This window comes from Spea bombifrons, chromosome 5 (genome assembly GCF_027358695.1).
Source record: "Spea bombifrons isolate aSpeBom1 chromosome 5, aSpeBom1.2.pri, whole genome shotgun sequence".
In the NCBI taxonomy this organism is placed as follows: Eukaryota; Metazoa; Chordata; class Amphibia; order Anura; family Pelobatidae; genus Spea; species Spea bombifrons.
The window spans coordinates 50,265,431-50,282,696 of NC_071091.1; the positions used below are offsets into that span (position 1 = coordinate 50,265,431).

General features: G+C 38.4%; 1 protein-coding gene across 1 annotated transcript in view; it reads left to right on the plus strand.

Moving 5' to 3' along the window:
• The window catches only part of SEMA5A (semaphorin 5A), a 148,528-nt gene that overhangs the window by 64,078 nt on the left and 67,184 nt on the right, over positions 1-17,266 (plus strand). Inside the window, exons 4-5 of the mRNA XM_053466346.1 lie at positions 9,441-9,540; positions 15,376-15,421. Coding sequence (XP_053322321.1) covers positions 9,441-9,540; positions 15,376-15,421 — 146 coding nt within the window. The remainder of the gene's footprint in view (positions 1-9,440; positions 9,541-15,375; positions 15,422-17,266) is intronic.

The following is a 17,266-nucleotide window of genomic DNA, read 5'->3' on the forward strand; positions in this document are numbered from 1 at the left end:
CACTATGTAAACTATGTGTAAACTGTGTCTAATCTAAGCATCTTTTATCCCATTAAAAAAAAAAACATAAACCAAATAGAAATTGTTGCTCATACTTTAATTTAAAGGCAACTCCCTAAATGTGAGTGTGCTGACACAGAAATGCTTAAGTTCTTATTTTACATACTCACCGCTAAATACGCTAATTAGATGTTTGGATTCTGGATGAGCTCTATTTTGGTTAGGTTGGTATTTATAGATGTAATTATCATGCCAGCATAATTTATATTTTCCAGTAATCAGACAACATTCTACTAAGCAAAATATACATTCCTGTTTTTTTTCCATCTATTTTTATTTGTACAGCTACATTATTAGAATCCTAAATTCTAATGTTGATGAAAATATGTGTTTAAAAAAACAAGTGTTTCCAGATTGTGTAATACAATGTTATATACACTCTTTATTGGTATATTGTTTGTAATTCAGTTTTTTTTAATGCAATTTGCTTATGGCTTCAAATTTAGTGAGAACAAAGGTATTTAGTACGATAATCTTTTCAGGATTCTTTTAATGCCATTAGCTTAATGTACAATTAATCAGTAGTATTGATTAGAAAGTCTCAGATTAACTTTGTGCTCTATGGTTAAAGGCAAAACCATGAACAATGCAGGCAGAGGAAATCTAGCATTTGAGTGGCTGCAATCCTGGTTTCTCTGTCTTTTGACCAATAGCCCCTTTGACCACCTCACTTACAACTGCAATTATTGACACCAGGGAACATACTACTACCAGAAGCTACATGTCAAAGACTGAGCTACTGGCCATTCATCTATCTCTTCTATTTCCAACCTCTGATATCTACAGTTTATCACCTTTAAAATGCCACAATTTGACCAAGAGCTCAAATTTTCTGCCTTGTTATTACACTTGACTCCTCTTGACTCCTCCTCTTCTTATCCCCTTACCAAATCCCGCTGCTTTCACATGGAAAATCTCTCTCCAATTCATCCTTACTTGACACATGACACTATTAAAATATTCATGAATTCCCTTTTATATCCATATAAATTTGTATAGATGATTGAAACTCCCTACTAACTGACCTTCTCTTCAATCTATTCTGTACACGTATGCCAGACTAATCTTTTTATCCCATTGATTTTCATCTGCTGCTCAGTTGTGCTTCTCACTTCACTATCTCTCTGGAATGCAAGCCGTAAACAACACTTTATATTTGCCCCTATCCCCAAATACTCCTAACTGCCCTCTAGGCACTGAATAAGTAGGGGTGCATTGTGTATATATTGTGGCACACTCGGTTGTGCTTCCTTTCTGGACAATATATTTCCATTACTTAACTGCAAAAACACTAAAGGAAGTGTCCATGCTTGAGGGACTCAAGTGCCTCTGTCCTGATGACCTGCTTATTGAGCAGCTCACGGTGTTCTTTTTGGCTTCTTACAGGCGTAAAAGTCTGAGTAATGTATATAGTATATATATATATATATATATATATATATATATATATATATATATATACAAATTGTGGAAATAAAAGATATTCATCGTCCAAATAAATTACTTGTAAAAAAGTTTCCAAGTCAAAAGGTTACATAAAAGTCTCAGTAAAGTCTGACTCCTTAGCCATGCCTCCGAAACCCCCTGAAACAGGTGCCTCTCGTAACCCATTATAAATGTTAGGAAATGTGCCTCTTATCTCATTCATACCACAAGCACCAGTGAATTTTGGTATCAGGGACAGTGTACCAGGCGTCCTAGGCAGCCCAGAATCATAATCAGAGGGGTGCCCACCGCTGGAGGAGCAGGGCTAATTGGGGAGATCATGGATCCCCTGTAACTGGCCCAAAATGTGGGAAGCATGAGGTCCGTTCATTCAGACCTCTGCTTCAGTGCCCCCTTGCACTGTGTGTCGGCAACTGATGCTGAGGTGCGAGATATAATGCCATATCCCTGCGCTCAGTGCTGAAACAAAGATCTATATGAACAGACCTTGTACTCCTTTCACGCTGCTTGCTTAATGAAACCCTTTTCTCCATAAGGTGTCAGTCTCTGAAATATTCTATTGCAGGGCTCAATAAATCACTGGCCCCAGGTGGCCGTGACAATTACAAATAACTTCCAAGCGCCGAGGAGGTGTATCAGGCATGGTCGCCCCCCCTCTGCTTGGCGATAGAGGACATTGAGGCAAGTTCCAAAGGCACATGGCATCCAGGCTCCAGCATTGCATGACCCTGAGTGAGATAGGCGGGCAGCTTGCATGCAGCGCAGACAGGTCTGAGAAAGTAAGATGGAGAAGGATAGAGGGTTAGCATATGTATGCATTTCCCGTGCACCCAGGGCCAAAGATTCCATACTGATTGTATTTCGGCTGCTCTATTAATTGGCTAGTTGTGCCAGGCTACAACCTGGGCAGTATGTTCTCTCATGTTTTGGAGAGTTAGTCCTTCTTTAGGAACCACATCCCTTTAATCATACAGTATATCAGTGATATTAAATGGTTTGAAAGATACACATATAGTGTATAAATCGGACAAGGTTTCTGTCCTCTACTACTTATTATGGATTTGATTATTCGTTCATATAATAATAATAATAATATTTTTTTTCTACCACATAAAGTGTAGGTGTCCAGCTATGCTGTATGTAACTTGTTAGGACTATTTAAAACATTTCAGAGAATTTATTTTAAAACACTGGCAACAGGAAATTCATAAATCAATTTGTCTAGCTAAAATTCTCAAATCTTTTTATAGATTGTTTGCACAATTACATAAAGAGCTTTAAATAGGCCATTAGATCATATAACATGTTGTGGTGAAGAGTGAAAGTTTAACCACAAAATTGGCTTCTTTGACTAGATGAAATGTTGGGAGTATGTCTGTACATCAGTACTACTTTAGTGTTCCGTGTATAGATAAGCAGTTTATAAGGGCTATGTTTCTCTAGAACCCAGCTTTGACATTTGCCAAGTGGAAAACTTTTTTGCAGGCTCCACAGGAAGTCAAAATAAATAGAAAGTCTTATAGCAATACTGTTCAGTTTTTGCATTATTCTTCATACATTTTTCATGGGAATCTGTACCACTCACAATTTCAATTTCATTTTTAAATTTGCAGAATATTTGGAGAACATCTCCCACCTCCTAACAAATACACATAAATATTGCTTTTCATACTGACAGCAGCACTGTATGTATGTATGTGTGTGTGTGCTATAGTGTTAGTCACTGTGTGTACAGTGGGGCAAAAAAGTATCTAGTATCAGAGTGGGACAATTGCTCCAGGCGGCACTTTTGAAGAGGCGGCACTTTCCCGCCCCAAGCACCTGTTTTTTTGGGGGGGTTTTTTGAGGCGGAGGAGAACCCTCTAGCTCGGTCTCGGTGCCGGCCTGTAATGCTGAGCGCCGGAATATGATGTAATTTCCGGAGTTCAGCGGTGAAGCAGCGCGCACCGCGGCAGAGCAGGGAGACTTTCTCCGCAGGACTGCTGGAAGGTAAGTGAAGTACAAAAGGGGGAGAGATAGGGTAGATAATAGGGAGGGAGGGATGGGGGTAGATAATAGGGAGGGAGGGATGGGGGTAGATAATAGGGAGGGAGGGATAGGGGTAGATAATGAGAAGGTAGAGAGAGGAAGGTAGATAATGAGAAGGTAGGGAGAGGAAGGGTAGATAATGAGCAGTGGCGTCGGCAGGGGGGGGGCATTTCAAACTTCGCCCCAGGCGGCACTATGTCTTGGGCCGGCCCTGTATAGTATTAATGTAATATAGTGTTAGTGTGCGCTGATAGTATGTGTGTGCATTTATGTCTCTCACTGTATGGTGTTATACTTTATTTAGCAACTAATATTTATGAAATAATTAGTAACTTAAATTTAATGTATTGATTTATCAGTATCAGATGTATTCTATACTCTATATATACAGTATATATATATATATATATATATATATATATATATATATATATATATATATATAAATGCTGTATTCTAAATATAATAAATATCTCACTATATATATATATATATATATATATATATATATATATATATATATATATATATATTAGAGAGCAGAGAAGTGCAAGAGAGACGTGCAAGGGGAGATATGGCACACTCTCAATAGGGAGAACCTGCTCTCACCTCCTACATAGTTTATATGAGACTTTGGCACTGGCCAACTCTTCATCTTCGTGGGGGAAAAATCTTCATATTCCAAGAATATTCGCCCGTTCCTGTGTTCGTTTCGGGCAAATATTCGTGTACATTCTTTGTGTTCGTTTTTTGATATATCTGGAGAAGGGGTTAAAACAGGGTTAACGTGGTACACACTACGCAGCAGCTTTGGCACCAGGATTTTAAATGTCCGTACAACTCTATTGGTCGCTTGCAGGGGCCTCCTCTGCCATCAGCCAATAAAGTGCACCTGTACTTCATTGTTTGATGGCAGACGAGCCCCCTCACTCATACAGACTTTTAAAATCCTGGTGCCACAACTTGGCCAGGAGAGACCACTGGTCTCTTCTCTCCCAAGAGTTAAAGGTCCGTACGAACGACCAATAGAGTCGCTTGTACGGACCTTTAACTCTTGAAGCAGGGAGACCATGGTCTTCCCAGGCCAAATTGCGCCGTCAGGAGTTAAAGGGCCGTGCGAGTGAGTCTACTGGTCGCCTGCATGTGTCCTCTGGCATCAACCAATAGAGTCGCTTGCACGGCCCTTTAACTCTTGACGGTGAACATGGCCTGTCTCCCCGCTCCAAGTGTTAAAGGTCTTTAACTCCTGACGGGTGGCCTATGGATTTCCGATCTCGTTATCTACGCAGCATCGCAGGGGTTGACGGCAGCGGAAATCCATAGGTCACCCCTGACAGCAAACCTACGGATTTCCTCTCCCGTTAACCCCTGTGATGTTGTGTAGATAAGGTTGGCTTGATTGGGAAGGGACCAGGGAGATTAGTAAATGAAGATGAACACGAAGATTCTTTGTGTTGTGTGTCGTCGTCTTCGTATACATTTTGCCGCCGCCATGTTCGTATGTTCGGTTTTTGGGCTGAACAATGAAAACGCACCCTTCGTCTTCGCTTTCATGTTTGCCCGAATACAAATGCACAAGTCTAGTTTATACTGCTACCAAAACCTTATTAATGTGTTGGAGGAGCTGCCAATTAACCCCTGGACAGCAAGCTGCAACCAAGCTTACTTGCACCTCCCCCAACACATTAATAAGGTTTTGGTAGCAGTATAAGCTTTGTGTTTTCACTATGTAGGAGGTGAGAGTAGGTTCTCGCCCTATTGAGTGCGAGCCTTGACGTGGTGGATGAGCTCAATTATGCTTTGGCCAATTCATACAACCAAAACCTCTCTTTTATATTGTGTTTACATGTTTGTTGCCAACTTTATCAGGATGAGAAGCGCAGACAGTTTTTGTATACATTGTACAGCCAACACACTGTACTTGCAGCATGCTCACACCTGTTTGGTAGGCTTCATTTTACACATTTGTATTAGTTAAGCCTGGAACTATCTTAGCGCACCAACATTTTTCATTTCACTTTTAAAGAACATAGCTGAATCATCCTGCAGTAAGAAACATTACTTTTCAAAAGTAATTAATTAGTTCAAAATTCTGCAAATTAATAGAGGATCATCTATAGAGCTTTCAGAGTCGTAAATTTGAGGCACTTTAGAACCTGATTTGCTTTATGTGCTGCTGGACAGAGACTTGAAATGTTATCCACGTAAATTAACAAGAATCCTTAATTTTAATTTAAAGTAAATGTGTTTCACTTATTATTAATCTTCCAATCCAACACTGTATGGGATGTAATGTAAGTGTTGCGTTTTGTAAGGTCTGTAAATTAGACCCTGTCTCTTTCAAACATAGACGATGGAAATATTTTGTAGCACACTTTTATTGCACCAGTTAGAATAGTATGTGTTACGATTTATTTTATGTCTAAAGTCTTTGAGTTTTACGCACCAGAACACACTGAAATCTTAACTTGTCCTTTGATGTAAAGGCATTGCCATACATTTCCTGTAAAATATGTTACTGTGTTAGTATGACAATCTAGTGATGTGAACCAGTGAAAATAAACTGGTTATATATGCAGTGCAATTTTGCAACTCAAAATTATACAGTTCATATAGATCTAAGGGGGTGAATTTGACAATTTATTGAAGCCCTTGAGCCGCAGGATTCCTTTTACAGCTCAAAATTTATTATAGTTTAACCGCTGGGTGCAACTTTAAAACAGATACTGTATATGATCTCCTGGTCAGTGTAACTGCCCTTGGCCTACTTACTAACTTGTCCTGGAGATACAACGTTACTGATAATCTTACTGTTAATCCCAAACAGCTAGTGTATATCTTTATGTTTTTATCTGCAGTCAGACCAAGCAAAAAGTTGTCACATGCGTATATTGCCCATATTCTGTACCAAGTTTAAAATCACTTGTCCTCTGTAGCACACTCATTACAGGGTTCTAAACTGTCTCTTAAAATAACATCAGCATATGGACCATGTGTTGGGAGCTTTATGAAATGGATTTCCATGGTCGACCAGTTGTACGCAAGCCGAAGATCACAATGTGCAATGCCAAGTATTGGCCAGAGTGGTGTAAAGCACACCGCCACTGGATACATAAAGTATATTTGTCAATATATTTTGTATGTTACTTGTTGGGACTATTTTTAGACATGGTAAGTTTAATAAAAAAACAGGAAATCTATTTATAAACCAAAAATTGTCTATCTTAAATACTCAACTCTAGGTAATTTGCCCAATTACAAAAAGAGTTATAAAAAGGCCATAATATAATATAACAAGTTGTGGTTAAGAGTCCAAGTTTAACCACAAAATTGATTTCTTTAACTGGATGAAATGTTGGGAGTATGCCTGTAGATCAGTACTACTTTAGTGTTCTGTGTATACAGTAGATAAACAGTTTATAAGGGCTGTGTTTCTCCAGAACCCAGCTTTGACATTTGCCAAGAGGAACATTTTTTTTTTGCAGGCTCCACAGGAGGCCAAAAAAAAGAAAGTCTAATAGTTCAGTTTTACATTATTCTTTTGAATCTGTCCCACTCACAATTCAGTTTCATTTTTAAACTAATAGTCTTTGTGCAAGTTAAATATTTCCCACCTTCTAACATAAATACTTCTTTTCATTATGACAACTGCATTATACTCAAACTATAATTTATAAAAAAAAATATTTTTTACTCTAAACAGTAAAATAGCTTTAATAGTCTTTAATATTTGATTTAATAATGTTTAACTAGTTCAGTCACTTTCCAAATCCTTTATTTTATTGTGCAGTAACAAAATCTATGTAATGCTGCTTTCAGGTTGTAATAAGTAATGTTATTAGTATATTTTATTTAATGACAACATTTTATGCAGTGCTGTACAATTGAAAGATGGAGTGGTTAAGAAACACATAGCAAATATACATTTACACATAGAGACATATTACACATAATGGAGTAATGTTTAGGCTACCATGGAAGCAGGGGTCTTAACCTGCATGGTCATTTATCAATATTTTTGTTTATTGACAAATCCTGAGACACTTTCAAGGTTGGGTTGAGAAAAGATAAGACTTCTGGACAGGTAATTGACTGGATATGTTAGTTTTACTCAAATCTTTGCTTTGTACGAAGCTTTGGAATAGAGGACTGAATTGGGAGGCGTGTCCCGTGGGCGCAGACAAAAACTTGCGAGCGGTCTTGCTGGTGTTGCGGGAGCGGGCGGTCAGACACTGTACCTGCGGGTCCCGGTAATCCCGCGCAGTCCCACAAGGCTGCCTTCGCGCTGCTCCCTTACAGTGTCTCTTCCCTTGCTCCGCCCAGGAACAAAGCGGAGTCACGTGATGTGACGTCACTTCCCGTGACTCCACTGTGTTCCTGGGTGGAACAAAAGAAAAGACGCTGTGAGGGAGCAACTCGAGGGCAGCCTTGCGGGACTGCACGGGAAATCTGCAGATCAGGTAAGGAGGTGTGGTGTGATTGGCCACATTTGTGGCGGGAGCAGGCGGGATTGACCACAAATGTGGCGGGATTGGGCACACATGTTGCGGGAGCGGGCGGGAGTGGAACACTCACATTGCGGGAGCAGGTGGGATTGGACAAAAAATCAGCGGGAGCGGGATTAAAAAGCAGTCCCGCGCAGGGCTCTACTTTGGAACTTTGGATTTGTAAGGATTCGGCCAAAGCCGGGATAGGCAAGTCTTCACCCACCCGGCGATCCACCCACTCTCTTTTGGTCAAAAGGAGACATTCTGAGAAGAACAGATCCCACTTCTGCCACCAGTGCAATGGGAACTAGATAGACTGGCCATAGTGAAACAAGGATGAAAACACTACAACTTAACCCCAGCATGTAAAATAGCAGTCCCAATAATTTTTTTACATATACTCATTCACAAATATTCATTCACTCCTTCACAGATACTCATTCATTCACTCAATCTCATAAACTCATTCAAACAGCCTCCCTCACCCCCTTACCTCAACTTCTGTTTTACCGCCCAGGGGAAACAGACGGGCAGCAGGGTCATGTGACGTACGTGAAGTGACTCTGCTGGGTTCCTGCATCCCCTTGGCGATGCAAGCAATGCACAGCTAAGTAGTGGGCCCTGTGGAAGTGATTGCGGTTGTGACACCCGCGGCCATGGTTGCTGCGGGCTTTAAGGGGCAACGTTAAAGACAGCCCTGGTGGCCTCATCTGCCAAGCATAGGCCAGTCAGTCCGGCCCTGACTGGGCCTATTTTCAGGTAGGGGCCTGGAGCTACAGCTCCATCAGCTCCTACGTTAATCCGGGCCTCACTATGATTAATGATACAGTTATGTATCAGATTTTCAAAAAACAAGCAAAATCTGCTCACAGGTTTTGCACTCCAGACAGTGTTAGTCACCCTTTTCTTTGTACAGAATCTGCAATGGGACATGTGATCTGCACAGTTGGCACTTCAATTCGGTTCCCTACCCATGGTGTATGTTACTTCACATGCAAGTTGCAATACCTGTTCCAGGGTCCTGCTAATGCTACAAACGATGTACTGTGTTATATGACTGACTGACATAAATGTATAACTTTACTCTTTGGGTTGGGGTTACAGAGGTTAGTTTGCTGGAAAGTGTTGCTTGGGGGAGTATTTTTGCATAAAACCAGGTAAAAGTATTTGTGAATTAGTATTATATTGAGAATAGAGCACATCAATCTCTTTAGATTTGTTTCTGTCACAATTTCAGATGTTCAAATCCAGACAAGATATGAGAGTTATAATTTAAAAAAAAATCATAATATAGAACGTGTCCAGCTCAATAATTCTGTTGATATGTTTTATGTGCCTAGCTGCTATGGAATAACTTTATTTTATGTTGCAATTCTGAATATATCAAATCAGATTAAATCCTTATTTACATTATTGCAGAAATTGCTCCCTGGCTAAACATGTTCAGAATGGAAAATGCTGTGGACTTTTCACAATTATCATTTGGCTCTGGGCACAAAGAACTTGTTGTTGGAGCAAGGTAAGAATTCTATTGAATATATATATATATATATATATAATATATATAACTTTTTGGCATGATTATGTAATATAAATAGAACTAATAAATTCCATTTTAATGCAGTGCAATTTTTAGGATAAATTAAATATAATGTAAACTTATTTGTAAAACTGGTTTGTATGCCATTTTAAAAGTTACTTCAGCATCCCCCTCCTTCTAATTTAAAGTGTATTTATGTTTTGGATTCAGAATAACTATTAATTTTCTAGTTCTCACCAAACTAACCAAAGGAGTTTAGATCCTGGAGAAGGCCCCATCATACACACAAAAAAAAATTAGTAGCACTTAGAACTTTGGCAGTGTGGAATGTGAGTTTAAGATTTTTTGAAACCCTTACAGCATCTTGTAAAATTTCTTTAATGTGCATTTCTTTTTTAATGTACATTAAGTGAGAAAAGGATGCAGAGGTTCTTAAAGCTCCAAAGCCTCTCCATGGGTCATGCAATATATTGATTTCGCATCTCTCTGTTTTTGTCTTTCAAATGTATTGCATATTCAAAAGATACCTGCAGATTGTAAAAGTCAGATATTGTTTGCTATTCTTCCTTCTCTTTTTTTGAAGTATTACTTATTGTTTAATCACTAAAGCATGCATGTTTACAGGGTAGTTTCTATTCTAGAACACTTCCCATAGCTTCTGAGCCAAATAATAATGGATTAAAAGTTGCTGCTGTGGCCCACTAACCAGCTGTGAACCTTTGAGCCTCCAAGGCAAACTCAGAATTGTGGAGATTCAAGCTCAGTACAAAAATACTTATTTCAATAATTTTTCCTAGACTGTATTTGGCATTTTTGTTAATAAACTAACTAGGTGATTTATTTGTTTGCCTTTTTTATTAATTCTCAAGGTCCTTAATCTGTTTTGGGGATTATTTAGATGGATGAAATAATTATGATAAATATCTTACAAACCATGTTCTCTGACTGAAAAATACATAACTTAAGAGCAATTAAGGGCATGTGAACGACTTGCTGAGGTAGAAAACAATGATTTGCATTATAAAAGTTTCCAGACTGGAGTTTGAACAGATAAAAAAAAATGACAATTGACTTCCTGAAATCCTTTTGAAGCGGCAATTTTGATTTAGAAAATTAGGCTCATTAAAGTCGGTTTAGATGCCTATAATTTTATTCTGCATAGTTCCTTCTAGCCAATCACCTATTTGCAATTTTCCATGGATAGTAAATACCATCTATGAACAGAGCAAAGTAATTAAAGCATGATTGCCATTAGCAGCCATTAATGTTGAATCTTGCAAATGGTTTATCCCTGGGGCGGTGTAAGAGACAGGGAGGCTGGATTACTTTACATTGTGCTCCCAGAAGGATTAAAGAGAGTCGGCAACAATATGTTATCTGATTGCGCACATTCTGCAAATGGCCTCATTGATAAAATAGAATCCTTCACAAAAGTGGTATTTGATAGCTGTATTTCTGAAGTGAAAATTGAGTTGATTTTTTCCTACAAGCTATTTCGCTTGAATGGCATCCAAATACTTTGTATTGATTCTGCTGTTTTCACGTTTAAAAGGACAAGTAAAACACAGCCATAAACCCTTGCTTAGAAATCAAGACTGTGCTCTCACCCACATCTTCCAACTGTTCTCTTAATTTATAGTTGAAAGCCTGGATTCCATTGAATATAAACATATAGAATGTATAGCACTATACTAATTTCCACTTGAGTGAGATTCCAGTGAACAAACAGAAAAAAAGTGTTCCTTATGAACTATGGAATACTTTATTAAAGAGGAAGACATTAAACATTTGCCTTCTCTCATTTAATGCAAGAAGAATCTTAAAGAGATATGTGCTTCCTTGCTGGAGGGTAATCATAGTCTAGTCTTATTAAAAACAGCTTTGCTTTATTGTTTACTTTATATGCTTTCATTGTAAACTGTCCATTTCTAAAGAAAATAAATAACCTTTAGTTTTATCTTGACAACAAATTAAATTTGCTAAATTAAATTTGGAAATATAATTTGGCTTGAGTAAAGTGAAAACATTTGCTTTAAAGATGCTGTTCTACTTAGGGGGCTCTTAAAATATCCGTAGATAATTGCTGCTTCATGTAGGGATGGGTTAAAGAAATCTTGTAATTTTGTTTTTCTCCTTAATACTCCATGTCACTTAAAAACTGTGTGCAAGACTGTACAATCATTCTATTGGTTTTAGTCAGGCTGTTGAATTGCTAACTGTATTTTTGGTTATACTATTGAGGCAAATTAAAGTATAGTCAGGTCATTTAATCGAGGCCTTTATGTGCACAATCTTAAAAAAGTGAACTGAATTGTCAAGGGTTTTCTTATTGATCTGGAAGAATGTATTCTTAAGTCGATTAAAACTAATGGTTCATTACAATAAGAAGATTAATAATGGCAAATGATCAAACCACAGTACATAATAAGGTAATGCAACTGCTAAGTGTTTTTAGTAATAGTTACATTAAGACAGGGCTGGACAGGCCTGCTGGGGTACAGAGAGATTTCCCAGTAGGACACCTCCCCTGGGGCTGATCTTGAGGCCTGCAATCTAATTATATGTGTGGCTGTGGCTATGGACACAAGTGAAGCTGTCAAGGCCAGGCTGGCCTACCGGGAGATCTTGTTATTAGTGGGGTACCTCAAGAATCTGTATTGGAACCCATACTTTTTTATATTTTTATGAGCGATATTACCAATGATGCTAATGGCCAGGTATGTCTTTATGCTGCAACAGAGTATACATTCCTGGTAGAACAAGTCAAATGGCAAATTATTTAATTAAATTAGAAGAATGGTCAAGAATGTGGCAGCTGCAGTGAATAATGCAGTTGGGACATACAAATCTAAGGCAAACCTAAGGCAAAATATGGCACTGTCTGACAGCAGAAGAGAGGGACTTGAAAGTAATTATTTCTGAGGACTTAAAGGTAAACAGGCAATGCAGTAAAGTGTAAAAAAGTAGACAGGGTCCTTGCTTGTATCACTAGAGGCATTGGTAGCAGGAAGAGGGAGGTGGTTGTACTACTTTACAGATCTCACCTAGCGTATTATGTACAGTTTTTGGAGAGTCTGGAGACCCCATCTGCAGAAGCATATTGACATATTAGAGGCCCAAGGTTAGATTCCTTGCTACCTAATCACTATGCACCAGTAATTGATGAGCGCTGGGATATGGTGTCATACCCTGCACTCTGCATCAATAGCCACCGCATGGTGATCAGGGACCACTAAAGCAAAGGTCTGGAATGAGAGACCTCACCTCCTACAACTGGATGGAAGATGATGGAAGATGAGAGGTAAGATTTGGGCACAAACGGCTGCAAGGGTAGTGTATGTGTGTATATGTATATGCACTCACTGGCCACTTTATTAGCTACACCTGTTCAATTGCTTGTTAAAACAAATAGCTAATCAGCCAATCAATGCATTTAGGCATGTAGACATGGTCAAGACAACTTGCTGAAATTCAAACCGAGTATCAGAATGGGGAAGAAAGTGGATTTAAGTGACTTTGAATGTGGCATGGTTGTTGGTGCCAGACGGCTGGTCTGAGTATTTCAGAAAATGCTGATCTACTGGGATTTTCACACACAACCATCTCTAGGGTTTACAGAGAATGGTCCGAAAAAGAGAAAATATCCAGTGAGCGGTAGTTGTGTCGACAAAAATGCCTTGTTGATGTTTGAGGTCACAGGAGAATGAGCAGAAAGCAACAGTAACTCAAATAACCACTCGTTACAACCAACGTATGCAGAATACCTTAAATTCAGAATATCTCTGAATGCACAACTCATCGAGCCTTGAAGCAGATGAGCTACAATTTGCACAGGCTCACCAAAATTGGACAATGGAAGACTGGAAGAATGTTGCATGGTCTGATAAGACTCAATTCCAGCTGCAACATTCAGTTGGCAGGTTCAGACTTTGGCATAAACAACATGAAAGCATGGATCCATCCTGCCTTGTATCAACTGTTTAGGCTGGTGGTGGTGTAATGGTGTGGGGCACATTTTCTTGGCACACTTTGGGCCCCTTAGTACCAATTGAGCATTGGTTAAAGGCGACAGTCCACCTAAGTATTGTTGCTGACCATGTCCATCCCTTTTTAACCACAGTGTACCCATCTTCTGATGGCTACTTCCAGCATGATAATGCACCATGTCACAAACCTCACATCATCTCAAACTGGTTTCTTTAACATGACAACGAGTTCACTGCACTTCAATGGCCTCCACAGTCACCAGATCTCAATCCAATAGAGGAACTTTGGGATGTGGGGGAATGGGAGAGTCGAATCAAGGATGTGCAGCGGACAAATCTGCAGCAACCACGTGATGCCAGCATGTCCATATGGACCAAAACATCTATATGTGTGTGTGTGTATGTGTGTGTTTGTAAGCTGGTGTGTGTATGTGTATATGTGTGTGTAAAGGCAGGGGTGTGTGAGGACAGTGTATGTGTATACATGTCTGTGTATGGCCAGGGGTGTGTGTGGACAGTGTATGTGTATACATGAGTGTGTATGGTCAGGCATGTAAGGGTAGTGTATGTGTATATGTGTGTTTATGGACAGGCGTGTGTAAGGGGAGTGTGTGTGGGGGGAGACATGTGTAATGGCAGTATGTGTGTTTATGGGCAGGTGTTTGTAAAGGCAGTGTGTATGGGCAGTTGTGTATAAGGGCAGTGTTTTTGTATATGTTTTTATGGGCATGTGTTTAAAGGCAGTGTGTGTGGGCAGGTGTGTGAAAGGGCTGTGTATGTGTATATGTGTGTTTATGGACAGGTGTGTGTAAAGGCAGTGTGTGTGGGCAGGTGTGTGTAAGGTCAATGTAAGTGTATATGTGTGGGTAAAGGCAGTGTATGGGCAGTCTTGTGTAATGGCAGTGTATGTGTGTTTATAGGCAGGCGTTTGTAAAAGACAGTATGTATGGGCAGTCATGTATAAGGGCAGTGTATATGTATATGTGAATGTATGGGCAGGTGTGTGTAAAGACAGTGTGTAAGGGCAGTGTCAATAAAATAGCCTCTGTAAAAGAAATAGCACTTATTTGTAAACTATAAAGAAAAGCTTTCAAGAGTTTTCCTCTCTTTCTCAGATCTGAAGCTCTGTCTCTGCACTTATTTGTAAACTATAAAGAAAAGCTTTCAAGAGTTTTCCTCTCTTTCTCAGATCTGAAGCAATACCCGAGGAAGACAGGAAAACTTTCAAAGAAAATGTATAATTGCATACTGCATTACTCTGGTATTTCGGTATCTTATTTATATATATTTACTTAGTATTTCAGTGGTATGATTTAGTGGTGGAACTTATTAGTGCCCCCCCCAGTTTTTACTGTGGTATCTTATGTGCCCCCCTATATACTGTTCCTAGAGTCGCCACTGCTCTTTTCACACCCCAGCTAAATGCCATACAGGAGATTGGCAAATTCTAGGTTAGGTAAGTACTTTTATTTTGTTTTCGTTTTGGAAGCATTTATATTAAAGTACTCATAGGGTTTTTAATATGCATTCTTCTATGGTGGGTTTGCCAGTGACACTAACCTGTCCTTTTTATGTTAAATTTCGTTTTTACTGTCCCCTTCTGTAATATCACTACAGAATCTGCTGCCGGGAGAGGGTTGGTTAAATGAACTTTTGTAGGTTTTACTTAAAGCTCTAGCTACATACATATTTTTCATTTTCTAAATGCCCAGAGTTTGATTGCACTGCCAAATAATTAAGTAACTGGTAATACAAAAATATGTAACATTTTAACAACCCTGCTTCTTTACAGAGTATACCATTAACTTTTCCTTATTTATTTTTACAGAAATCACCTTTTCCGGTTGTGTCTAGAGGACCTGTCGCTAATCCAGGTGTGTATTGTCCACTGACTGACGAGATTAAGCAGATATGTATTCAATTAGTTTGACAGTGTCTTGATGTCTGTCCAAAATTTATATATTTTTCATATTGATTTATTTTATATCATTTTTTTGAATAATGTCCTGTAAAAGGGCATAATAAGTAGAACATCATAATTGTATTGTATAGTGAATTGGTATAGTTTAGCTTAATTCTTTTGGAAATACACAGTATTATATCTGTATGTCTTAAACTTTACACTGATTTACCAACATTAATGTTTAATTCATACCAGAATATAGCATTAATTTATTGTGAGGATTCAATTTAAATGATTGTCAGACTGAGAAATATTGATCAGAAATACCTTTTTTTTCCTTCCACCAACAGAACAATGAAATCATGATGGTAACTGTCTTGTATGGAACAATGTAGTGTATTTTGTTTCATATTTGTATTAAAAAAATACAATAATTTCATAATTGGAATACTTCTAATCAACTCTGACAGTTTAGAATGGACCACGTTTTCATATAGATGTAAACATCAACACTAAATATAGAAATAAAAGAATAAGAGAAGCAATAAAGGAGAAATCAGATATGTTTCTTGTTAAATGCATTGGACTTCACCTCCAGATCCAGTTGAACATGGTTCAGTTCTAGCAAAACAATTTGTTTTATCTCAGTTAAATACAAATGAAACATTAACCTTTTTTTCAGACGCAAACCTGTATTTGAAAGTAAAAAAATAGATTGAATGCTTTGGAAATATCAATAGAAACAAGTTACTGAACAGTTTTTCTGTGGCAGTAAATATTATTTATATGGTTTAGATTAAAAATAGGATATCTTTTAGTAGTATAAAATTCCATAATGTTAATATTTTACCTGGCCACTTCTTTATTATTTAAATATATGTTTTCTGCAGGAACAAAAGCTAAATTAAAATCTATTTTTTTCTTATAAAAGTGTCCCCTTAATTTTCCACCTATGATGCTTGCAAGAAAAATAAATGATATAACATCAACAAAAGTGTTCATCCACATCTAACTTGAATTCAAACATTGGCCCGTGGCCTCCAACTCTTTTCCCATATTATTTGTATGTGCTCTGGTTATTGCGAGTAGGTATTAGTAAGGTAATAGCACATATTATACACAGAAAACCTTGAGATGATATGTTATATGCGTTGACTGTGACGCTTAAAAATATTATCCTTTTAATAGCCAACTACCATTCCCCTGAAGTGTTCCTCTTTAGTATCTATATCTCAAAGGCCATGTTTTTGTTGATGTTCCTCTTTTGAGTTTGTGTTCACAGTGTTCTTTCTACAGTCCCAAATGCCACAACGTGTTTATATAAACAACAGTCAATTTGCTTTTTAAACAAGTAAAATCCAACAAACAGCCATCAGCAGGTGACATTGGCGCACAAACAATCTTGATAAAACACTGCCCCTTAGCTACCCCTCTAACACACTCCTAAAACGAAAGTATGCCTCTTTGGCCATTTGAAATGTTGGAAAGTACACTTATTCAAAAGTTTGGGGTTATTTAGAAATGTCAAAACCTTGGTTTTGAAAGAAAGACAAATTTTAGTCATGAAATGGATCAGAAATACACCGACACCCAAACACACACACACACACCAGGACAGGCTCTGCCACACTGATATCCAAACACACACACCGGGACAGGCTTTGCCACGCCAACACCAGACACACACACCAGGACAGTTAAAAAAGAAAAAATGGTTCAGCACTCAACTCCCGGGAAGCTGGGTGCTAGCAGGAAAAAAGGGACAGCATAAACCCTCTTGAAGTATACGAACACAGAAAAGAATCCCAACACTTCA